At 36.0% G+C, this 27,631-nt stretch overlaps 2 protein-coding genes across 2 annotated transcripts in view; one reads left to right on the top strand and one right to left on the bottom strand.

The window, feature by feature from the left end:
* Positions 1–27,631, top strand: part of IL1RAPL2 (interleukin 1 receptor accessory protein like 2) — a 760,470-nt gene that overhangs the window by 454,151 nt on the left and 278,688 nt on the right. The window lies entirely within an intron of this gene.
* On the bottom strand, positions 12,383–12,517 carry TMSB15B (thymosin beta 15B; the record flags this gene model as incomplete). Its single annotated transcript, XM_081043404.1, has 1 exon — positions 12,383–12,517. One exon carries the CDS (start codon positions 12,515–12,517, stop codon positions 12,383–12,385), a length of 135 nt encoding a protein of 44 aa, XP_080899530.1.

Raw genomic sequence — 27,631 nt, 5'->3', positions numbered from 1 at the left:
TGTGCTGGTTCAGACCTTTACTCTGTCCCCTTTTATTTTTTGTTGTCACAAATTATTCCTGTTTAAGCTGTGAGTTGATTTCTGCACTGCAATACCAAGTTGTCTTTTTCCTCATTTTTCAAGTGTGTTTTTTTTTTCTCCTTTACCCTCTATGTTATGTTTAAGTGTATAGTGTCTTATTTGATGTAGGGGTTGCCATTTCCTGCTTCCATCTGTTGGTAATACTACTCATGGTTTTTTATTCTTTTGTTTTTTTGTTTCAGGTCGAATAGCCTCCTTCAGTATTTCTTGTAGTGCAGGTCAAATGTTAGAAAAACCTTCAGCTGCTGGAAATGTCTTTATTCCTCTTTCATATCGAAAGAATATCTTTGCTGGATATATTGTTCTTGGCTCATAATTTCTCTCCATCCTCGCTTGTAGAGTTTCTGCTGAAAACTCTGACGATAATCTAATGGGCTTTCCTTTGTAGGTTACTGTCTTCTTTTCCCTGGCTGCCTTGAGGATTCTTTCTTTGTTGTTGATTTTAGACAGCTTCAATACAATGTGCCTTGGAGAAGGCCTGTTGGGATTGAGGTAATTAGGTGTTCTGTTTGCTTCTTGGATTCGAGGATCCTGTTCTGTCCCCAAGTTTGGGAAGTTCTCATCAAAAGTTAATTGGAATATATTCTCTGTTCCCTGCTCTCTTTCTTCTCCTTCTGGTATGCCCATTATTCTTATGTTGCTCTTTCAGATGGAGTCAGAAATTTCTTGTAGAGTTCTGTCATTTCTTTTAACTCTCAAGTCTTTCTCTTCTTCCATCTGTGTCATTTCCAGATTTCTACCTCCGATGTCACTGATGCTTTCCTCCACGTAGTCCCTTGAATTCATCCCCAGAGTTTCTGATGTAGTTGGTCTAGAGTATACTCTGGACATCAGGAGTTTTTAAAAGTTCCCTAGGAAGTTGTAATGTGAAACCAAGGTTAAGAACCACTAATCTAGTTCATTCGCTTACTGGTCCTGTGCTGCCCTTGGTATCTCAATACTTCCACAATAATAAATTTTCTGTTTAGTACATCAGTTCCCCCTAGTAGATCTCAGGAACTGGGTCTACAAAATTTATTTATCTCCTATTAATCACCTCCCTACTTGGACTCATACCGAATTGTTCCACTTAAAACTCAATCATGTGATTCATCTTTCCTTGCTTGGCTGGAAACAGTAGATCTTAGATTCTGGTTCTTTGTTGACCAGTGTCTTATTTTCCAGAACACTGTGCCTTTTTCCGTGTTCTGACCCCTGACCTTTGACCAAATCGAGGGATCTTACCAGATTTTCAGTCCTGGTTGTGCTCAGTCTGTCCCAACAAAGCACTAGATATTTGATTTACAACACCAGGGTTCAGATGATTATGAATCTTTTTTTTTCTTATCCCTCAAATGTTTTGGCATCATGCTGCCTCAGATGATATAGCATGATAATGAGTTCAGAGTTAGGCTGTCTGAAATGGTTCCACAATTTTCTATCTGCATGACCTTGGATCACTTATCTAACTTCTGTTAGCTTCAGTTTTCACATTTATAAAGTAGAGATAATGATCATATTTTTTAGAGTTGTGAGCATTAAGTGCAATAATGTCTATAGCAACTTTTACACAGAGCTTAGTACATATGAAGTGTTCAAATTCATGTTAGTTCTTCTATCTGTTGTTTTTTAAAGATTTTTTTAATTGGGGAAGGGGAACAGGACTTTATTGGGGTACAGTATGTACTTCCAGGACTTTTTTTTTTTCCAAGTCAAGTTGTCCTTTCAATCTTAGTTGTGGAGGGTGCTGTTCAGCTTCAAGTTGTTGTCCTTTCAGTTTTAGTTGTGGAGGGCACAGCTCAGCTCCAAGTCCAGTTGCCATTGCTAGTTGCAGGGGGCGCAGCCCACCATCCCTTGTGGGAGTCGAACCGGCAACCTTGTGGTTGACAGGACGCACTCCAACCAACTGAGCCATCTGGGAGCTCTGGCAGCTCAGCTCAAGGTGCCATGTTCAATCTTAGTTGCAAGGGGCGCTGCCCACCATCCCTTGCGTGAGTCGAGGAATTGAACTGGCAACCTTGTATTTGAGAGCCCACTGGCCCATGTGGGAATCGAACTGGCAGCCTTCAGAGTTAGGAGCATGGAGCTCCAACTGCCTGAGCCCCCGGGGAAGGCCCCTCTATCTGTTTTTAAATGATAAAAATTGGCCAGAGAATAATTAGAATTTGTTTGAAAACAACAGTGATTTGACAATCAAAACAAATTGTCTCACCCACCTTATTTGTCATTCGTACATTAGACTTCTCATATTTACACATCTTCAGAACAGTGAATTTGTCTTGGAAGTACTGAATCTCTCAAGGAAAGAGTATAGGGGTCCACCTGACTTCAAATGCATTGTAAGTCCATTGCCTTTGATACCATAGATGATGCTAGTTTTTTTTTTTATTGCAAGTAATTTTTAATGAGGCCATAAAAGAAAAAAAAAATCATCCCAGTTGCCTCAAGGTGGATATATAATGCATAAATCTCTTGTCTAATGGATCTACTAATAAGCCACCTGTTTCCCTGACTCCTTCCCAGTTCAGTATATGAATGAGTAGTGCTTTTTGAAGTGAACAATCCCAGATTTTGAAATTTTGTAATGTTGTAATTTATAACAAATCATGTCAATTTTGAATGTTACTTAATCAGATAATTCTAGATTTTAATAAAAGGTACATGTCCTTCTTATCACTTCTATTGCACAGTCATCATGGAGATATCCTCCAGATAAAAGTTCTTGGCTTAGAAGATAAATAAGAATTAGAAGATAAATAAGAAGATAAATAAGAATTAAGTAGAGGAAAGAGAGATAGAGGTAGGCATGTGGTGGGGTACTTGGTTAATTTGTTCACAACCAAATTCACAGTGCACTAGCATAAGTGAATTTAAAATTCAGTCAGGTTGCCCAGTAGTTATTTCCCATCATTTGACTTCATTATTTAATCTATCACAACATTCAAAGACTGCCATACCTGATCCTATCCAGAATAAGTATAAATTAAGTGTAAATGAGCCTTGCCACTTTTAACATGTCAGAGATTTGGGCTCCAGTAACTCAGAATTTGTGGTGAATCAGACTTCTCTAAAAAAAGGGGAGTGCAATTATTCTTGGCAGATTAACAGTGTTAGCAGATAGAAGAAGGTATGTCTGAGCCACTTAAAACACAGTGTTTTCAAGCACGTCAGAACTCATTTGCTACAAGTATTAGATAGGATCATTATAAATTACCATAAGCCCAATGAAACTTGTCACTGTGTTTACAGTAAAGATTTTTTTTGAGCATGTTATTCATTATTTGCTCTAAAAAAATCCCATGGAATAAAGTTTTTCTCTGGTCTCATTATTAGGAAAAGTTGCACTTACCAGGAAAAGGGACAGTATTATTTAAAGATTAAATTGTGGGCTTACTAATCAGCATTAGCTGTGGTTAAATCCTAACTGTCACTTCCTGGCTGTATGACCTTTGGAAAGTCACTTGACCTCTATGAGCCTCAGTTTCCTCACAAGTAAAATGACACTAATGTACTCCTATGGTGAGGATTCAATGCATTTAGATATGAAAAATGCTTGGAACTATTCCTTACACACATGGTAAATGCTCAATAAATATTAGCTATAATAGTATTATGATTTTTCTTAGTAACCAGTTTATTATTTTCCAAATAAACATTGTATGCATATTTTAAGGTTTATGTTGCTGCCAGACAACTTAAGGTTCACTTTGTGGCCCACCTCACACAAGGGTAAGGACTTGAATGTTGTAATTTCTTCTTACGTTCCTACTATTATTCTAAATTTATTTGACTTTGTTATATTGTTTGAAACTCTGTAAATCCTTTTTACAATAAGGTATATATCAATCAAACAAAAAATTGATAAAATATGAGGCAAAACTAGCTTTGTTTCAGCTACTACAAATAATCAAAGTAGAAAAAAATTCAAAAATTGTTATTGAGACATTTTTATTACTTAAATTGATTTTCCTCATTAATCTGAATTAGTAAAAAAAAATATTGTATTATGAAAGTTTGAAGACATGCAGAAAAGCCAAGAGAGTAGAATAAAGAATACCCATGTATTGATACCTTGGTTTTACTGTTGTGAATATTTTACATTTGCTACCTCTTTATTTCTCCAGGATTATTTAAGGTAATTACAAATAAATTATGTTTCGCTCCTAAATATTTCAGCATGCATGTCTAAAAAATAAGGATGTTTTCTTTTGTGACCCCAGTATTATTGAAACACCTCGCAAAATTAACAATATGAATTAGTGCATTTTAAGAGACAATGTGATATATAGATGATGTATTACAGCATTGTACCCTTGAAACCTATGTAACTTTACTAATACTTGTCACCCCAATAAATTTTAATTAAAAAAAGAGAGAGTATGGACTCCTTGAAGGGCAGGCATAGTAGATTCTACTACTCTTTATATCAATGTTTGATACTGACATGGGTATATGTGCTCAGTGCATCCTTCTGAATTGCCTAGTCATTTAATTGCTTCATACTGTTTTATTGTATTTGTTTAGTTATTCCTTCTGGAGCATAAAAGGTAGAAAACCCTTCTCTGATGTTCTGTTCCCTCTTTCCGGCTCCTTCTCAAGTTATCAAAAGAGGAAAGAATGGAGGAAAATTAAAATCCCCTTGCTCTGTAAATATATACAGATTGCCCTTTCCCCATGGCTCCCTGCATCTGTAGGCAAGGTAATAACTCTTTCCTTACTGGCAAAAAGCACTGATTTCTCACGATCTGTGGTAGTTAATGTTTGTTGGATACTTGGAAATTCATAGATAAAAGTTGTACTATATACCTGTAGCTATCTAATCCCACAATTGAAATGAATTGTGTTAGTAATAATTAAAATAGTTACTATATTAACAGTTCTAAGAAAAGCCATATTAACCACTAGCCTCAATCTTTTCCACCTTTTCCCATATTGGATACCTTTATGTCTTTTCCTTTCTAGCTTTTTAAAATTATTTTATTGTTTTGGAAAATACTTAATAACTCTCTGCCTACAAGAGATATGAAATCTTGAATTTTATCAGGCATGTTTGCCTGTTTTTAAAAAACGTGAAGTAATCACACCCTTATCCTGGGGAATAGGCCAAAATAATGCTATTGGAAAGATCAGACCCCTCAAAATGCTTCACCACATGGAAAATGCACCTAATTATTTAATAACATCTTTTATGTGTGTTTCCCTCAATTCATTCTTCCTTGAAGTGTTCGCCCATGTATTAAAGATTAAGTCTTGAGTCAAATATTTAATTTAGGACCAAGCATTACATTTAGAAATAGAATGGGTTCCTCATGCCTAGACAAGCACTGTTCAGCTCTTATTCCCATGCTGATGGTTACTGACAGGACTGCTGTCACTCTTTGCTATTATGGGCTCCATTAATGGTGCCAGGAAAAAGGGACTTTGGCATTTTGGCCCTTGCTCTTGGCCAGGCTCTAAACTTTCTTTTAAGCTTTACAGTTTGGCTACACAGAGGTCTTAGGAGTGCTATTTGACATCTCCACTGTTGCCTTAGTCATAATTGGAAAAAATGCTAAGTCTTTGTGTTGTCTGGGTTGTTTTCTGCTTTAATATTTTCTGGACATGATACATGTATTTCACATATACCAAAGGTAATAATATTCACCTTTGATAGTACGTATCACCTTAAATGCATTGCTAGATTTGACCATTATCCTAACACTAAGATTGAACAAGAACTAATAGGTCCATTTTATAGATGAGCAAGCTAAGAATACTTTTTTATTTTAATTTCCTAATATCACAATGTTTAGGAAGAAAGTTCAGCTCTCTTAAACCCTGTCTGAGTGTAATGTGCTGCCTCCTAATCTAACTTGGTTATCCTCTTAATGAAAATTACACAAAGAGCCTCTAACCACAAGCCAGGAGAGTAGTTTCTAGAGTTAGTTGTAAGACTCTAATGAATGAATGGCAGCAGATAAATTTTAGAAAAGATTGATCAGTAGACTTTATTCATGAGATGGTACTATTTAACACACCTGCATTTCTATGTCTCCACTATATATAATCCCATGTTGATCAAGGTCTCTACCAAGTAAATAATGACCAATTGTTGGTCATAAGTCATAAATGTGGCTTTCTTGCCAAAGCCTACAAGAGAAAGAGTACATGCAGTGAATGTGAGTATGTGTGTATGTATGTATTTTTCCTTTCTGAAACAGTTTGGGAAATCTTCATATTTTTGGACCAAAAGTTACCCCTAGAGTAGCTATAGTGCAATTTGTTTGCCAAGGATATTGAATCAATAATTAAGTGAAAAATGAGTCCTGCCTCATGTAATGCTTATTGAAAAACAACTAACTTGGGTATTTCCAAATGATGTGAATGAGGCATTGACTTTTGGACAGTCGTCTCACCACTAACCACATGGCAAATTTGTGATTACTGGTAAGTGGTTGTTCTAGTGAAAAATCAGAACACCCCAAGGAGATAGATATCTATGTAGCAGTGTAGGATTGTTTGGTCTTCTCCCTTCAAATGTATCAAGTAATCTCTTCATGACCCTGCTACCTTTCCTTCCTCTTTCATTGCAACAACCTCCTTTCTGCTCATCATCTTCTCTAGTTACACTTGATTTAATCAGAACTCCTACCACTGACTCAAATGGAAAATATGTAGAACTGCTGCCCAGAAAGCAGGCATGTGGCAGAATCCTCTTGGACGCCAGTGGTCTCATTCAGTGCTAATGATAGCCTGCAAGAGCTATCAATCACTTTAGGGAATACCCATGTCACAGAATATAGGAATTTCAAAAGTAAAAGGGTAAGTGCACACCATTGAAAATGTGCAAATTTGTAGTTGTCAGTTTCTGGACATGAATTTGTTAATGGACTATGTAAAAATATTCTGACTGAGAATACAATAACAATAAAAGTGTTTTGAATTTGAATGGCATTTTTCCCTTCTCGGTGTAACTTTCTCAACTGTTATCTCATTTAATCCTCACAACAGCCTTATATAGTAGGCATGGCAGAGAGGTATTATCACCCCCTATTTGACCCATGAGAAAATCTAAGTGAAATGACAAATTAATGACAGAACAAGGACTAAAATTTAAGGCATGTAACTGTCGATTTATCCAGCCATCCAGTCATTCTTTTCTTTTTTCAAATACAATAGCAGTTTCAGCCAGGCATATTAGATACTTTTAAGGAGAGTGAATATCTTTTCTAAAGATTTTTATTTTCTCACAACCAAAATGTCCTTCCATAGATGAATGGATAAAGAAGTTGTGGTATATATACACAATGGAATACTATTCGACGGTAAGAAAAGATGATATAGAAACATTTGTGACAACATGGACGGATCTTGAGAGTATAATGCTAAGTGAAATAAGTCAGAAAGAAAAAGCAGAGAACCCTATGATTTCACTGATATGTGGTATATAAATCAAAAACAACAATAGAACAAGACAAACAAATGAGAAAGAAAAACTCATAGACACAGACAATAATTTAGTGGTTACCAGAGGGTAAGGGGGTAGGGGGTGGGGGATGAGGGTAAGGGGGATCAAATATATGGTGATGGAAGGAGAATTGACTCTGGGTGGTGAACACACAGTGAGATTTATAGATGATTTAATACAGAATTGTACACCTGAAATCTATGTAAATTTACTAACAATTGTCACCCCAATAAATTTAATTTAAAAAAAGATTTTTATTTTCTCATAACTTTATTTATTTGGAAAAACTTCAAACACACCGAAAAATTGGAAGAAAATGACAATGATCATCTATATACCTTTTATCTAAATTCACTAATTGTTAACATTGTGTCATATTTGTATTATCTCTCTATATACATATGTATGCATGGCTAAGCATGTCTGTATGTTTTTTTTCCCCTGAACCATTTGAGAGTTAACTGCAAATATGAAACTTCACCCCTAAGTAATTTAGCATGTGTCTCATAAGAATGAGGACATTCTCCTATATAACTAGAATATAATTATTGTATTCAGGCAACTTAACATTGAATAAATATATACGTGTGTGTGTGTACGTGTGTGTGTGGTGTTCAATACATATTCTATCCTAACATGTCCCCAGTAGTCCCAATAATATCCCTAACAGTATTTTTTTCTGATCCAGCATCTAATAGGTTATGCATTGTCTTTATTTATCATACCTTTCTCCTTTAATCAAGAATAGTTTCTTAGTCTTTTTACAATTTAAATTGATTTTAAATTGATTTCATGACACTGACATTTGTGAAGCAACTAGACTAATTGTTGTGTAGAATTACCTTTAATTTGAATTTATCTGATTGTTTCCTCATGATCAAATTCACATTATAGATTCTTGATGAGAATACTACTTGGGTGACCCTTGTGTCCTCCTGTGTCTAACTTCAAGGGGCACACGGTTTATCTTCATCCCATTATTGGTTATTCTGAGTTTGATCGTTTGCTTAAGGAAATATCTGACAGATTAATCCACTGTAAAGGCATCTTTTATCCTTTATAACTAATGAATAATGTGTTGGGTAATACCTTGAGATGATTTGAATTCCCTTTTCAACAAAACTTTTCATTGATGATTCTTTCCTGAATCAGTTACTAGAATGGCGGTTGCCAACTGGGGTTTTCTAACTCCTTCTAGATGTATTAGTTGGTATTCTTAACATAAAAAGGAGCTTTCCCTATTTTATTAGTATTGTGATGAACTCATAGATTCTTTTCCATCCAACACTGTCCATTTTGAAAAACACAAACCTTTTATGTATAGCTTAAAAAATTATTTTTATCACAATTTTAACCCTGTCTGAGTCCACTTCAGAGCATTTAGAAAATTTACATTTTTGTTCAACCACCGCCACCATCCATCTCCAGAAAATTTTCATTTTCTTAAACTGAAAATACATATCCTTTAAACAATAACTCCCCATTTCCCCCTACCTTAAGCCCCTGGCAACCACAAATCTACTTTCTGTCTCTACAAACTTGACTATTCTAGTTAACTCGTCTAAGTGGAATCATAAAGCATATATTATTTTGTGACTGCATTATTTCATATAGTATAGTGTGTTCAAGATTCATCTGTGTTGTGGCATGTGTCTACTGAATAATATTCCATTGTGTGGATATAACTCATTTTGTCCTTATATGGATACATGGGTTGCTTCCACTTTGGGGCAATTATAAATAATTATTCTAAGACTATTGGTGTTCAAATACCTGCTTGAGTACCTGCTTTCATTTCTTTTGGGTATATACAAGGAAGTGAAATGGCTGTATTATAACATACTCATGTGTGTGTTGTTTTTTGTTTGTTTGTTTGTTTGTTTGTTTAAGGAATTGTCAAATTGATTTCTGTAGCAGCTGCAGAAAAAGCATTTGATAAAATCCAGCAGCCATTTATGATAAAAACCCTTAAAAAAGTGGGAATAGAGCTATCATATCTCAACATAATAAAGGCCATATATGATAAACCCACAGCTAGCATCATACTCAATGGGGAAAAGCTAAAATAATTCCTCTGAAGATCAGAAACAAGGCAAGATTGCCCACTTTCTACACTTCTATTCAACTTAGTGTTGGAAGTTCTAGCCACAGCAATCAGACAAGAAAAAGAAATAAAAGGCATCCAAATTGGTGAGGCGGAAGTAAAATTGTCATTATATACAGATGACATGATACTATATGTAGAAAACCCTAAAGACTCCACCAAGAAACTATTAGAGCTGATAGATGAATTTAGTAAAGTAGCAGGATACAAAAGTAATATTCAGAAATCAGTTGTATTTGTATATACCAGTAGTAAAATATCAGAAGGAGAAATTAAAAAAAAAAATCCCATTTACAATTGCTTCAAAGACTGTAAAATACCTGGGAATAAATTTAACCAAAGAAGTAAAAGATCTGTATTCAGAAAATTATAAGACACTGAAGAAAGAAATGAAAGAAGATACAAATAGATGGAAATACATACCATGTTCATGGATAGGAAGAATTAATATATTTAAAATGTCCATACTGCCTAAGGCAATATTCAATGCAATTCAATGCAATTCCTATCAAACTACCAACGACTTTTTTCACAGAAATAGAACATATAATCCTAAAATTTATATGGGACCATAAATGACCCTGGATAGCTTCAGCAATCTTGAGAAATAAGAACAAGGTGGGAGGTATAACAATACCTGACATCAAATTATACTACAAGTCTACAGTAATGAAAACAGCATGGTACTGGCATAAAAACAGACACATAGATCAATGGAACAGAATAGAGTCCAGAAATAAATCCATGCCTATATGGCCATTTAATCTATGACATTGGAAGCAAGAATGTACGGTGGGGTAAAGATAGTCTATTCAATAAACGGTTCTGGGAAATCTGGACAGACACATGCAAAAAAAATGAAGCTGGACCACCTCCTTACACCATATACAAAAATAAATTCAAAATGGCTTAAAGACTTAAATGGAAGATCTGAAACCATTAAATTCCTAGAAGAAAATATAGGAAGAAACTTCACAGACATTACCCGGAGTAAGATTTTTACTGATATATCCCCTTGCACGAGGGAAGTAAAACAAAAAATAAACAGGTGGGATTACGTCAAACTAAAAAGTTTTTTCACAGTACAGGAAACCATCAATAAAACAAAAAGGGATCCTACTGAATGGGAAAAGAAGTTTGTCAATGATACATCTGATAATGCGTTAATATCACAAATTTATAAAAAAACTCACTCAACTCAACTCCAAAAAAACAAACAACCCAATTAAAAAATGGGTAGAGGACATGAAGAGACATTTTTTCTAAAAAGGACATACAGATGGCAAACAGACATAGGAAGAAATGCTCAACCTCACTAACCATCAGAGAAATGCAAATAAAAACGACAATGAGATACCACCTCACCCCAGTCAAAATGGCTATCATCAATAAATCAACAAACAAGTGCTGGTGCGGATGTGGAGAAAAGGGAACACTTGTGCACTGTTGGTGGGACTGCAGATTGGTGCAGCCACTATGGAAAACAGTATGGAGGTATTTCAAAAATCTGGAAATGGAACTACCTTATGATCCAGCAATTCCACTGCTAGGTATTTATCCAGATAAATCCAAAACTCTAATTCAGAAAACTTTATGCACTCCTATGTTTATTGCAGCTCTATACACAATAGCCAAGACGTGGAAACAACCGAAATGCCCTTCAGTAGATGACTGGATTAAGAAAATGTGGTACATTTATACAATGGAGTATTACGCAGCCATAAAAGAAGAAAGAAATCTTACCATTTGCAAAAACATAGATGGACCTAGAGAACATTATGTTAAGTGAAATAAGTCAGACAGAGAAAGACAAATACCATATGATCTCACTTATATGTGGAATCTAAAGAAAAGAATAAATGAATGAACTAATCAGAAACAGTTTTGGAGACATAGAGGAAAAACTGAGGGTTGCTAGATGGGAGGGGGGGTGGGGATAAGGGGGAAGGTAAGGGGATTAGAAAACAGTCAGTAACCACAAGATGGCCACAGGGTTTTGAAAATTAATTTGGGGAATGTAATCAATAATGTTGTAAAGATTTTGTAGGGTATCCGATGGACATTTGTCTCATTAGGAAGACCATCTCACGGATGATGTAGATTCCTGATCACTGCATTGTACACCTGAAGCTGAAGCTGAACAATAATGAATATCAACTACAAGTTTGTATATATATATATATATATATATATATATATATATATATATATATATATACATACATATATGTATACATGTATGTATATGTGTGTGTGTGTGTGTGTATGTACAAGAGCGGAGTACAGCGTTAGGAATAGAGACAGTGGATATGTAATGGCTCTGCGATTTCAGAGGAATAGTGGATAGGGGAGGGGGGTTCACACAGTGTGATGGATATAAAAGATAAACGTCTAAGTATTACTTTGTCTTGTGCACCTGAAACTAATTTAAAAAAATAAAAATAAAAATGGCACTCTGATTAAACTGCATTTTACTGCCTGCAGGATACCTTGGATCAGCTTGGTGTTTACTGTAGATTTTACTACCGTCCCACCCAGCTTCTGCATTCATCAACATGCAAGTTCTTTTCCTTCCCTGCCAGTCAGACAGGCATATAGGAAAGGCAGGTGCAGACTTTTTCGTCTGTATTTATGATGTGAAAAGGGGCAGCACGGTAATTTTAAACTTGATCCAACCTCTTTGTGTCTTACAAAGTTAAACAGCTAAAAGAAATAAAATAAGAAGGCAATGCTTGTGGAATGTACAGTGCGTATTGGTGGTGCATGCCTCATTATGATTCGCCTGCTTGCTTCTCCTGTTCAATCATTTCTTTTGAAGGCAGCAGGTTTTTCTCTTGCATTTCTGTCTTCTTCAATTTTGCGTTACTGAATTTCTCAATCTCAGCCATATCAGGTTTGTCAGACATGGTTGCAAAGGAAGCGGAGCGAGGCGTGTGAAGAAGTAGAATCTGATCTGCTCAGTGGCTGCCACAGAGTGCCAGTACTTTATTATTTTGATGCTTTTGTAAACGGAATTGTTTTCTTAATTTCCTTTTTGAATAATTCATTGTTAGTATAGAAACAACTGATTTTTTGTGTTGATTCTTATCCAGATTAGTGAATTTTTATGTATAAATATATACATCCATGTAATCAACACATCAACATAAACAACTTTTTCATCATCTCAGAAAATTTCCAGTCAGTACTCCCCAAACACTACTGTAGAATCTATTATCATGGATTTCATTTGTGAGATTTTGAACTTCATATAATAGATTCAAACAGTATGGCACCCATTGTTTTTTTTTTTTTTTTAATGAACAGAAGTATATCAGGTGCCTACATTTTGTTAAGTAAATATTCCAGTTATTTGGTAGCTACACAGAAATATGAAACAGTCCCTACCTTCAAAAAACTTAAGATTTAATAGAAGAAAGAAGTTACTACCACTTGAAGAAGTGACAGTATAGGGTAGATGCACACTGAACAGGATGGGTAGACTTGGGTCAAAAACATGGCTCTCATGGTCCTGGAATATTTCCTCCAGGAGATCAGATAAGGATGGAAGGATTTCTCAGGTAAAGGGGAAAATGTGCAAGTACATGTACATGCTGAGTTTGTTTGGGGAGCTATAGGGGATCAGTTTTACTGGAGTTTAGCTGTATGGCTTTCAGTCCAGTGATGGACAAGCAGGAGTATGTTGTGCTAAATGTGGTTTTGAGATGCATTCCTATTATCCCTGGATCAGCAATTTATTCTTGTTATTTCTGAAGAGATTCCATTGCATGAACATGACAAAATTTGTTTATCCATTCTCTTGTCAATGGGCATTTTAGTTTATTTCCAGTTTTTAGCTTCTGTAAGTATAGCTTATGTAAACATTCTTGTTATGATCTTTGGGAAACGTATGGACTCATTTCTCTTGAATATACACCTACATATGGAATAAGAAGATCATATGGTAAGTGTATGTTTAACTTTATAAAGAACTGCCAAATCTTTTTTCAAAGTGGTTGTATGACCTTGGTATTGTAATTCTTTGTCATTTTGTCTTTTCTGGGATGTGTGGTGATATCTCTCGGTGGTTTTAATTTGTAGTTCCCTGATTACAAATGATATTGAGCACCTTTTCATATGCTTATTGCCATTCAGATATCTTCTTTGGGGGCTACCTATTCAGGACTTTTGACCACTTAAAATACATATATATACATATATATATATATATATATATATATATATATATATATATATATATATATATAATTTTCTGATATATATATATATATATCAGATATATATATATATATATATATATATCAGATATATATATATATATATATAATCAGATAATACATATATATTATTATCTGATTACTTTTCTTCTTTCCTCACTGAAAAAGTAACATATGGTTAAAAGCATAAACTTTGAATCAGTACTGACTAGGTGTGAATTGCAGCTTCATGGCATTCAGCAAGTTTTTTATCCTTTGTGTGTTTCAATTTCTTCACCTGCAAAAATAGAAATAATAGTACTACTTGCCTGATAAGTATGGATAAGTATAAACATTTGTGTATATAATGCCTGGCCAATAATAAGTGTCTCTAAGTGTTTGCTATCATCATCATAATCTTCATCTAGGAACTCTCTCATCTTCTCATGCTCAAATCTATAGTCCTACCTTTGTCTATATTCATATTCTTCCCCTTTCCCTCCTTCTATCAAAGGCAAATTCTTCTGTCTGCTCTTCCATTCCCATCTTATTTCTCCTCTTCAAGAATTTTGCTACTTCAGTTATCTTCTCCCTTTTCTACATCATTAATTTTCCCCTTCTTTAGTGGATTGTTTCCATGAATATTAGCATGCCTTACTCTTCCCCAGTCTCCCATTGTACAAATAGAAACAACCTTTCTTGACCCCATTTCTACTCCGCTATCACTCCATTTCTCTACATTCATCCTAAGCAAACTCATTATTCACATTTACTTTCTTATTTATGGGCTTCTATTTACTCTTCAACCCTCTCCATTCTGGCTTCTTTCTCCTCAATTCAACTGAAAACACGCTTGATACAATCAACAACAAATTCCATGATGTAAAATTCAATGACTATTGACAATCTGTGTCTTCTTTACAGAAATGTCTATTCAGGTCCTCTGCCCATTTTTTTTTTATTTGGATTGTGTTTTTTTGTGTTTTTTTTTTTTGTTTGTTTTTTTTGTTGTTGTTGTTGTTGAGTTGTATGAATTCCTTATGTATTTTGGATATTAGCCCCTTATTGGAGGTATTGTTCGCAAACATCTTCACCCATTTGGTTGGTTGTCTCTTTATTTTGTCGATGGTTTCTTTTCCTGTGCAGAGCTTCTTAATTTGATATAAAGTCCCATTCATTCATTTTAGCTTTTACTTCCCTTGCCTTTGAGGTAAAATTCATAAATCCTCTTTGAACCCAAGATCCATAAGTTTCTCCTGGCTATTTACCAAAAATATCTGAAAGCATTGATCCATAGATATATGTGCTCCGATGTTCATTGCAGCTTTATTTATGGTGTCCAAGACATGGAAAAAAAGTGTCCTTCAATACATGATTGGATAGAGAATACGTGGTATTAAGCAAAGATGATCTCAGTCATCAAAATGGCACCTTGAGGTGAACCTCTGTAAAGCACCCCTGGAATTTACAACTAATCGAACAACAATAACTCAACAAAGGACTCCCTACACAGCACACAGGTAAGACAAAGAGGCCCACTACTGAAATCACCTCCAGGTGGGAGAATCGCACAAGCGGGGGGGATGAGGGAAGGGAGAAGTGCGGAGATGGAGCCGCATGGGCACAGACCTAGCTCAGTGCTCAAAGATCGCTGCATTCGGGAACTACCGCAGCTGCAGGAGATGGAAAAACTCAGAATGCTAGGGTTTGGCTTATGTCCCACAGGGTTGAGGGGGCAGCATATAACACGACTAAACCAACGCTCGCGGCAGACCTCGGAGAAAAGCCTGAGGGAAGAAGGCTGAAAACAGTGGTTTAAGCCCTCACTGCCCAGCAGAGAACGGAAGCCTTAGGCACTGAGACTAGCCACCCAATCCTTACCCTCCCAGAGATCGCCCCTCCCCCACCTGTCTGGTGTTAGAAGCAGAACAGTAGCAATATCAGGTCAAAAGAACATAATATTTGCTGTTCTGAGAACTGTGGACTACAAACACAGATTCACAGCCCAACTAGTTCCGGCTAAAAGGACGGAGCTCTAGAAGGGGGACTGGCTGTGGTGGTGGTCGCCTACATTGCTCTGGGCCACCTCTCACAACTCACCCCACCTCAGGCCCCACGTATCTGGGCAGATCCCTGCAGGAGTAAACAGAACTGCTGAAGCATACGGGCTCTGAATCTGTTGCAGAAAGAGCCTTGGAACTTGAAAAGCTTTCCACATCCCCACAAGGACGTGGTGCCCTATGACTCAAGAGAACTGTTAACAAAGGAGAAGCCTGTTTCCCAGGGAATCCCGCCTATTGTGTGAGAAGCTGGGATAGTGCAGAGAAAACATAGCACTACTGTGTGAGAGAGGGAAAAAAGACTGCAGTCGAAGAGAAAATAAAATATTCTACCAACAAGTATTGGGAAACTAAAGAAAGACCTCTTCCAAAAAACTTGTTGCAGTAGCCACTCCTGTAGATGTCTAGGGAGAGAAATAATAAATCAGTAATTGCCATGAATAACCAAGGCAACAAGACAGCTAGAAAGAAAGTGAAAATTCTCCACAAAAGGAACTTAAAGATATGGAAATATGTGACTTAAATGACAGAGAATTCAAGATTGCAGTTCTGAAAAAACACAACGAGATGCAAGAAAACACAGAAAGGCAATTTAGTGAACTCAGAAACGCAATCAAAGAACAACATGAGCATTTTATGAAAGAGATTGAAATTTTAAAAAACAACCAAAGAGAATTTCTGGAGATTAAGTATTAAATACAAGAAATTAAGAATTTCTGGAGATTAAGTATTCAATAAAAGAAATTAAGAATGAAATAATCAGATTAGGTATTAGATTTGACCAGATGAAGGAAAGAATCAGTGACATCGAAGATAGAAACCTGGAAATTACACAGATGGAAGAAGAAAGAGACTTGAGATTTAAAGCAATGAAAAAAACACTACAAGAACTTTTTGACTCTATCAGAGGAGCAAAATAAGAATAATGGGCATACAAGAAGGAGAAGAAAGAGAGAAGGGAACAGAGAATATATTCAAACAAATTGTCGATGAGAACTTCCCAAAATTGTGGACAGAACTGGATCCTAGAATCCAAGAAGCAAATAGAACACCTAATTACCTCAATCCCCACAGGCCTTCTACAAGGCACATTGTATTGAAGCTGTCTAAAATCAACTACAAAGAAAGAATTCTCAAGGCAGCCAGGGAAAAGAAGACAGTAACCTACAAAGGAAAGCCCTTTAGACTATCATCAGATTTTTCAGCAGAAACTCTACAAGCTAGGAGGGAGTAGTACCAAATATTCAAACAATTGAAAGAGAGAAATTACAAGCCAAGAATAATATATCCAGCAAAGATATCCTTTAGATATGAAGGAGGAATAAAGACCTTTCCAGACATACAGAGCTCAGGGAATTTTCTAATACACGTCCTGCACTACAAGAAATACTAAAGGAGGCTAATTGACCACCATCAACAGGGACAATTTGTGGCAACATAAAATGGAGGAGAGTAAAGGCCTTAACTGGAATATGGGAATGGAGAAAGTAAGCATGCTGAAGAAAAAGGAATACTCTAAATATCACACTTTCTTTTACATAAACTCAAGGGTAACCACTCAAAAAAAAAATCTAGAATTGAAATATACACTGTGCCGGAAAAAAATGGCGGCGTGAGGTGAGCCTCTGTAACGCTCCCCTGGAATTTACAACGAATCGGACAACAATAACTCCACAAAGGACTCCTTGCACAGCAGACAGGCAAGAAGAAGAGGCCCACTACTGAATTCACCTCCAGGTGGGTGAATCGCGCGAGTGGGGGAGGAGGGAGAGGAGAAGTGCAGAGACGGAGCCGCGCGGGCGCAGGACACAGACCTAGCTCAGTGCTCGGAGCCCTCTGCTCCCGGATCTTCCGCAGCTGCGGGAGAGGGAAGGACTTCGACTGCTAGGGCTCTGCTTACAGCCCATGGGGCTGAGGGGGCAGCATACAAAACCGCTGAACCCAACGCTCCCGGAAGCAAAGACTGAGGGAAGAGGGCTGAAATCGGTGGTTTAAGCCCTCACTGCCGAGCGGAGAACGGAAGCCTTAGGCACAGAGACTAGCCGCCCCCTCCCTACCCTCCCAGAGCTCGCCCCGCCCCCACCTGGCCGGTGCTAAAGCGATAAAGTAGCAGTGTCGGATCAAAGGACAGAATATTTGCAGCTCTGAGAACTGTGGACCGCAGACACAGATTCGCAGCTCAACTAGTTCCGGCAAAGGGGAGGGAGCTGTGGAAGCAGGACTGGCTGTGGTGGTGGTCGCCGCCATTGCTCTGGGCCACCTCTCAAAACTCACCCCGCCCCTGGCCCCACCTATCTGAGCGGATCCCTGAAGGAGTAAACAGAACTGCTGAAACATACGGGCTCTGAATCTGGTGCAGAAAGAGCTTTGGAACTCCAAAAGCTCTTCGCATACCTATCAACCTGTTGCAGAAGCCACTCCTATAGATGTCTAGGAAGAGAAATAGTAAATCAGTGATTGCCATGAATAACCAAGGCAACAAGATAGCTCAGAAAGAAAGTGAAAAGTCTCCAGAAAAGGAACTTAGAGATATGGACCTTTGTGATTTAAATGACAGAGAATTCAAGATCGCAATTCTGAAAAAACTGAACGAGATGCAAGAAAACACAGAAAGGCAGTTTAATGAACTCAGAAACACAATCAAAGAACACCATGAGCATTTTACAAAAGAGATTGAAATCTTGAAAAAGAACCAAATAGAATTTCTGGAGATTAAGAACTCAATAGAAGAAATTAACAATAAAATATCCAGCTTAGGTAGTAGAGTTGACCAGATGGAGAAAAGAATCAGTGACATCAAAGATAGGAACCTGGAATTTACACAGAGAGAAGAAGAAAGAGACTTGAGACTTAAAAGAAATGAAAGAACTCTACAAGAACTTTCTGACTCCATCAGAAAGAGCAATATAAGAATAATGGGCATACCAGAAGGAGAAGAAAGAGGGAAGGGAACAGAGAATATATTCAAACAAATCGTCGATGAGAACTTCCCAAACTTGTGGAAAGAACTGGATCCTCGAATCCAAGAAGCAAATAGAACACCTAATTACCTCAATCCCAACAGGCCTTCACCAAGGCACATTGTATTGAAGCTGTCTAAAATCAATGACAAAGAAAGAATCCTCAAGGCAGCCAGGGAAAAGAAGACGGTAACTTACAAAGGAAAGCCCATTAGATTATCATCAGATTTTTCAGAAGAAACTCTACAAGCTAGGAGGGAATGGAACCAAATATTCAAACTATTGAAAGAGAGAAATTATGAGCCAAGAATAATATATCCAGCAAAGATCTCCTTTAGATATGAAGGAGGAATAAAGACCTTTCCAGACATCCAGAAGCTCAGGGAATTTTCTAATACACGACCTGCACTACAAGAAATACTAAAAGAGGCTATTAGACGACCATCAACAGGGACAACTTGTGGCAACCGAAACATAAAAAGGGGGAGCGTAAAGGCCTGAACTGGAATATGGGAATAGAGAAAGTAAGCGTACTGAAGAAACTGGAATACTCTAAATATCAAACTTTTTTTTACATAAACTCAAGGGTAACCACTCAAAAAACATCCAAATCTGAAATATATACTGTAATAAAAGAAGAAACAGAGGGAAACATCATAGAATACCACCACAGAGAAATAACAGACAACAACAAAAAGGCAAAGAAACAATGGAGACACAGCCTTACCAGAAAACTAAAGACAGAATGACAGGAAATCCTCACATATCAATAATCACCCTAAATGTAAATGGACTGAACTCACCAATAAAGAGACACAGAGTAGCAGATTGGATCAAAAAACTAAACCCAACCATATGCTGTCTACAAGAGACACATCTCAGCTACAAGGACAAGCATAGACTCAAAGTGAAAGTGTGGAAATTGAACCTCCAAGCAAATGGTACTCAGAGAAAATCAGGTGTAGCCATAATGATATCATATGAAACAGACTTCAGGGTGAAAAATATAACAAGAGATAAAGATGTACATTTCATCATTTTAAAGGGGACTATACAATAAGAGGACATAACAGTCATCAATATTTATGCCCCCAATCAGGGAGCCCCAAAATATACCAAGCAACTACTAACAGAACTAAAGGGAGAAATTGACCGAAACACAATTATACTAGGGGACTTAAATACATCATTGACAGCTATGGATAGATCATCCAAACAGAAGATAAATAACGGAATAACAGCCCTAAATGACACATTAGATCAAATGGACATAATTGACATATATAGAGCACTTCATCCTAAAACATCAGACTATACATTCTTTTTGAACATATGTGGAACATTCTCAAGGGTAGACCGTATATTGTGACATATAATCAGCCACAGCAAATTTAAAAAGATTGAAATCATACCAAGCATATTCTCTGATCACAAGGCTTTGAAATTGGATATCAACTGCAAAAAGAAAGCAGGAAAAAATATATATAAAGATTGAACAACATACTTTTACAGAACGAATGGGTTAAAGAAGAAATTAGAGGAGAGCTCAAAAGATACATAGAAACAAATGACAATGAAAATACATTCTACCAAAATTTTTGTGATGCAGCGAAAGCAGTTTTAAGGGGGAAATTTATATCATTACAGGCCTATCTCAAGAAACAAAACAAATCACAAATAGGTAATGTCATGTTACAACCTAAAGAACTGGAAAAAGAAGAACAAGTGAAACCCAAGGTAAGCAGAAGAAAGGAAATAACAAAAATCAGAGCAGAGCTAAATGAAATAGAGAACAAAAAGACAATAGAAAAAGTTAATGTGACAAAGAGCTGGTTCTTTGAAAAGATTAACAAAATCGTCAAACCCTTGGCTAGACTCACTAAGATAAAAAGAGAGAAGACACTAATTAACAAAATCAGAAATGAAAAAGAGGAAGTTATCACGGACAGCACAGAAATACAAAGGATCATCCAAGAATACTGTGAAGGACTATATGCCATCAAATTCAAACACCTAGAAGAAATGGACAAGTTCTTAGAAAAATATAGCCTTCCAAGGCTGAATCATGAAGAACTGGAAAATCTAAACAGACTGATCACCAGTAACGAAGTTGAATCAGTCATTCAAAACCTTCTCTAAAGTAAATGTCCGAGACCAGGTGCCTTCACTAGTCAATTCTACCAAACCTTCAAACAGGATCTAATACCAATCCTTCTCAAACTCTTCCAAAAAATTGAAGAAGAGACAGTACTCCCTAATTCATTTTATGAGGCCAACATTACCCTGATACCAAAACCTGGTAAGGACAACACAAAAAAAGAAAACTACAGACCAATATCTCTGATGAATACAGCTGCAAAAATCCTAAACAAAATTATAGCAAATCGAACACAACTATGTATTAAAAAGATTATTCATCACGACCAAGTGAGGTTCATCCCTGTGCACAAGGATGGTTCAACATCTGGAAATCCATCAATGTGATACATCACATAAGCAAAATAAAGGTCAAAAATCATATGATTATATCAATTTATGCAGAAAAAGCATTTGAGAAAATACAACATCCATTTATGATTAAAACGCTTAATAAAATAAGTGTAGAAGCAAAATATTTTAACATAATAAAGGCCATATATGACAAGCACTCAGCTAATGTCATAATTAATGGTGAAAAATTGAAGCCCTTTGCTCTATGTTCAGGAACACGACAGGGCCGTTCCCCATCACCTCTTCTTTTCAACATCATGTTGGAAATCCTTGCCAGAGCCATCAGGCAATAGAAAGAAATTAAAGGTTCCAAATTGGAAATGAAGAAGTTAAAATATCACTCTTTGCAGATGACATGGTGCTATATACAAAAAACCCTAAAGACTCCACCAAAAGGCTGTTAGAAACAATAACCGAATAGAGTAAAGTTGCTGGCTACAAAATCAACGTGTAAAAGTCCATTGCATTCCTATATACTAACATTTAAATCTCAGACAAAGAAATACAAAAAATAATTCCCTTTGTAATTGCAACAAAAAGAATAAAATACCTAGGAATAAACTTAACCAGGATGTTTAGGATTTATATGCTGAAAACTATAAGACATTTTTGAAAGAAATTGAAGATGACAGAAAGAAATGGAAAGACATTCCATGCTCATGGATTGGAAGAATCAACATAGTTAAAATGGCCATATTTTCAAAGCAATATAAAGATTTAATGCACGCCCCATCAAAATCCCAATGGCGGTTTTTAAGGAAATAGAACAAAAAATCATCAGATTTGTTTGGAACCGCAAAAGACCCCAAATAGCCAAAACAATCTTTAAAAAAAAGAACAATACTGGAGGTATCACACTCCCTGATTTTTGCTTGTACTACTGGGCTACAATAATCCAAACAGCATCGTATGGGCAGAAAAACAGACACATAGACCAATGGAATAGAATTGAGAACCCAGAAATAAAACCACATAAATATGGACAAATTATTTTTGACAAATAAGCTAAAAACATACAATGGAGGGAAGACAGCCTCTTTAATAAATGGTGCTGGGAGAATTGCATAGCCACGTGCAAAAGAATGAAACTGGACTGCTATTTGTCACCATATACCAAAATTAATTCAAAGTTGATCAAAACTTAAGCATAAGACCTGACACAATAAACTGTATGGAAGAAAACATAGGTACTAAATTATGGACGTTGGGTTCAAAGAGCATTTTATGAATTTGACTCCAAAGGCAATGGAAGTAAAATCTAAAATAAAAGAATGGGACTATATGAAACTTAAAAGCTTCTGCACATCAAAAGAAACCATCAACAAAATAAAGAGGCAACCGACTGAATGGGAGAAGATTTTTGCAAACAGTTCCTTCGATAAGGGACTAATATCCAAAATATACAAGGAACTCATGAAACTCAACAACAAAAAAACAAACAACCCAATTGAAAAATGGGCAGAGGACCTGAAGAGACATTTCTCCAAAGAGGACTTACAAATGGCAAATAGACATATGAAAAAATGCTCAACATCACTAATCATCAGAGAAATGCAAATGAAAACCACAATGAGATATCACCTCACCTCAGTCAGAAAAGAATCAAAGAGATTTTGAACACAAGACCACAGCAGGGAGTGAACGCCATATGTGAGTTAAGCAGAGTTTACTTAATATGGAATCATACAGTGTGTGGACCTTTGTGATTGGCTTTCTTCACTTAGTATACTGTTTTTGAGGTTCATCCATGTCGTAGCATGCATCAGTACTGTGTTCCTTTGCATGGCTGAGTAACATTCCCTTGTATGTGTGGGTATACCACTTTTTTTATCCATTCGTCAATTGATGGAAATTTCTGTGGTTTTAGTTTTTTGAATACTATGAATAATACCACTGTGAACATTCATTTACGAGTTTTTGTTGGACATGTTTTTATTTCCCTTGAGTATATATTCAGAACTGGAATGGCTGGGTGCATCATAAGATAATGCTATGTAAAACTTTGAGGAATTTGTGGAATTTTAAAGGATTTCCTGATTCTTTCAATCTCTACACATCCCTGCCAACCCTTGTTATTATCTAGGTTTTTAATTAGTCTTCCTAGTTGGCATATACTGGTACCTCATTGTAATTTTGATTTGCATTTCCGTAGTGACCAGTGGTGTTGAACATTTTTTCATGTGCCTATTGGCCAGTTCTATATCTTCAAAGGAGAAATATTTATTCCCATCATTTACTCATTTGAAATTGAGTTATTTATCTTTTTATTATTGAACTGTAGGAATTCTTTATATAACCTGGATATGAGTTATTTAACACATGTGTGATTTGCAAGTATGTTCTCCCAGTCTGTCTTGGTTTTTTTATTTTATTTTATTTTATTTTATTTTATTTTATTTTATTTTATTAATGATGTCTTTTGAGTACAATTCAAAATTTTGATAAAGCTCAATTTACCATTTTTTTCTTATATGGATTGTGCTTTTCTCTAAAGATGCTTTTTAAAAAAATGCTTTGCCATGTTAGAGTAATAAAGTTTACTCTTATGTTTTCCTATAAAAATTTATAGATTAACTCCTATAGTTGCATCTATGATCCATTTTCAGTGAATTTTGGTACTTATTGTGACACGGTAGTAAACCACCCATGTAAGAGTTAATTGACCACCCATGTAAGGGTTAATTTCTGGATTCTCAGTTCAGTTCCACTGAAATCTATATGACCATTGTTGTGCTAATACCACATTGGTGGCTTATAGTAAGTTTTGAAATCAGGTAGTGTGAGTCCTCCTGATTTCTCTTTTTCAAGACTGTCTTAACTCTCCTGGGTCTCTTGCATTGCCATATAAAATTTCTCATCAGTGTGTCTATTTCTATTAAAAAAAAACTTGTTGGATGAAGGTTATAATTAATTATATTGTGTTGTAAACTTGAAATTTGCAAATAGTATATCTTAAGTGTTCTCACTAAGAGAAAATCAAAAAGGTAACTATGTGAGGCAATGGATGTGTTAATTAGCTTTATTGTGGTAAATTTTCACTATATATGTATATCAAATCACCATGTTGTACATTTTAAACATATACAATCTTATTTTTCAACTATGCTTCAATAAATCTGGGAAGAAAAAGAAGAAAAAGCTTGTTGAAATTTTGAAAGGGATGGCATTCAATTTATAGATCAATTTGGGGAGAATTGCTGTCTTGAAAATACTGAGTTGGCCAACCCATGAATATGGAATGTATCTTCATTTATTTGTATTTTGATTTCATTCAACAATATTTTGTAGTTTTCAGTATGTAACACTTATACTACTTTTGATGAATTTATACCTCAGTATTTTATTCTTTTTAATGATGTTTTGAATGAAATTATTCTCTTAATTTTATTTTGGGGTTATTCATCGGCATTATTTAGATATACATTTTAAATAATTGTTTTACTTTTCAATTAGAGTGACATATGATATAATAGTTTCAGGTGTACATTGTAGTAATTAAACGTTTATATAACTTATGAGGGTATCACCCTGATAAATCTAGTACCCATCTGACATCACACATAGTGATTACAATATCATTAGCTATGTTCCTAATGTTATACTTTACACCCCCATAACTATTTTGTAACTACCAATTTGTACCTCTTAATCCCTTCTCCTTTTTCACCCAGTCCCAAATGCCCTCCCATCAGGCAACCCTCAAAATGTTCTCTGTATCTATAACTTTGTTTCTGTTTTGTTTGTTATTTTATTTTGTTCTTTAGATTCCAGAGATAAGTGAAGTCATATGGCATTTTGTCTGACTTACTCCATTAAGCACAATCACGTCTAGGTGCATCCATTTTCTTGCAGATGGCAAGATTTCATTCTTTTAGTATATGTGCTGCTGAAGCGAGCACAAGATTTCATTCTTTTTATGGCCAAGCAATATTCCATTGTGTATATGTACCATCTCTTCTTTATCTATTCATCCACTGATGGGCACCCAGGATGTTTCCATATCTTGACTATTGTAAATGATGCTGCAATGAACATATGGTGCACATGTCCCTTTGAAGTAGTGCTTTTGGTTTCTTCAGATAAATACCCAGAAGTAGAATTATTGGGTCCTTCTTTGTCTCTTATTATAGCCTTTGTATTAAAATCTATTTTTGTCCAGTATACGTATTACTACCCCAAATTTTTTCTTTTTTTTTCATTTCCAATTTAATGAAATATATTTTTCCAACCCTTTACTTTCACTCTCTGTGTGTTTTTCGATCTTAAGTGAGTCTCTTTTAGGCTACATATATAAGGGTCTTGTTTTCTTGTCAGTTCAGCTACCTTATGTCATTTGATTGGAGCATTTAACCCACTTCAATTTAAAGTAAATGTTGATAGATATGTAGTTATTGCCATTTTATTATTCATTTTTAAAAAAGATCTTTTTTTCTTCTTCTTCTTCTTTATAAAGAAGTCCCTCTAACATTTCTTGCAATACTGTATCGGTGTTAATGAACTCCTTCAGCATTCTCTCATCTGGGAAGATCTTTATGTGTTCTTCAACTCCAAGCGACAGCTTTGCTGGGTAGAGCAATCTTGGTTGCAGGTGCTGTCTTTTCATTGTTTTGAATATTTCAAGCCAATCTCTTCTGGCCTATAAAGTTTCTGTTGAGAAATCAGCTGATACAACTGTATTTCCCCAAAAATAAGACTAACTGGAAAATAAGTCCCAGTACGATATTTCAGGATGCTTGTAATATAAGCCCTACCCCCAAAATAAGTCCCAGTTAAGATTGTCTGCCAGATGGATGCATTTAGTACATCCGTTGCAACAAAAGATGCACATATTAAATTATAAAATAATATTAATATATAATTAAATATAAATAAATAATGTTATTGACATTGATACTTAAAATAAATGATAATATAAATTATAATTAAGTATTTGTAAATACCCAAGCAGGCGCCTTTCAACAAGAGGTAAACGCCTATGTAAACAGATGAACTCAAGACTTACTGCCAAATGATGAATTGGAGTACAGACACAACACACGAATAATGTGTGCATTTGATAATGAATGGACATGGTTGTGTCTAATATGAGTCTTCATAATTCAATATGTCGTGTTGTAACCGACGTACTTAATGCATTTGTGTGAAATAAGGAAATGTTTTCTGAATTTTGGCGCCTGCAATTTTTCGTCACTTTTGTGTGGACTGTCATTCTTAACTGTCACTATTTTTGTTGCCACACCTGTCTCGTAAGTCTTCAATTAACACTTGATTTAATCGTAAATGTCAAGGGAATAAATTTTGACCACCAGAGAAGATTTGTGAAAAAAGAAATAACTATTCTGTCTAGTACAAGAAGGAAATCGTGGAGGACCTCCCAGGGACAAGAATCTTATGGCTTTCTGCACAGAGAAGTTGGATCTCCTAATGTTCTGAAAAGGGCCAGCAGAGTACCATAACCTCAGTCAACAGATGGAGGAGGGAAATGCTAAGAAGCCCAAGTGTGGATCAGGTAGGCAACCATTATTTCCTGAGTTGGAAGACAGCATCTGTGAATGGATTGCTGACAGGAGAGCAATGGCTTTGGTCGTGCACAGGGCTGATATTCAGGCATTTGCCCTTGCAATGGCACTGTAGTTACAAATATCCCCAGAAGAATTCAAACCATTACAACACTGGCTGGATGGCTTCCTTCAGCAATATGAACTGTCTCTAAGATCAACAACACTGTTCAAGCTGAAATATACTGAAGTTATTAAACGTGCACTTGCATTCAAGTCCTTTGTTGATGGCATCAACTTTTATAAATACCAACTCTCCAACATGATTGCTACTGATGCAACTGCAATGTTTATGGGCCAAGGATCTCAAAGGACAATTGATCAGAGGGGAGCCTCGTCAATCTACATTCCCTCCACTGTTTACAAAAGTGCTTGTGTTACCTGTATTTTGACAATTCGTCTGGATAGAAAGAAAGCCCCACCTCTAATCATCACTAAGGTCAACAAAGATAAGGTTGAACGTTTTTTCAGGCATTTATGTCCTTGAAACCAAAAAAGCCTGGTGCACACAAGCAGTTATAAGTAACTGGGTCGATTTAATGCTGCCACCAGTTTTGCAAGGTGGCCAAGAGGTCTGCTAGTCTGGGATTCAGCCAGCACTCACCACTCTAAAGATATGAAGAACTTCCTTGCAGAGAGAAAAATAGATCAAATAATGATTCCTGCAGGAATGACTGCCTATCTTCAGACTCTTGATATTGCAATAAAAAGCCATTCAAGGACCATTTCTGCATGGAAATCAATGACTACATTCAA

The sequence above is a fragment of the Rhinolophus hipposideros genome (assembly GCF_964194185.1).
Source record: "Rhinolophus hipposideros genome assembly, chromosome: X".
NCBI classification, from domain to species: domain Eukaryota; kingdom Metazoa; phylum Chordata; class Mammalia; order Chiroptera; family Rhinolophidae; genus Rhinolophus; species Rhinolophus hipposideros.
The sequence above is the reverse complement of the archived record's forward strand: the minus strand, read 5'-3'. Positions and strand labels throughout refer to the sequence as shown.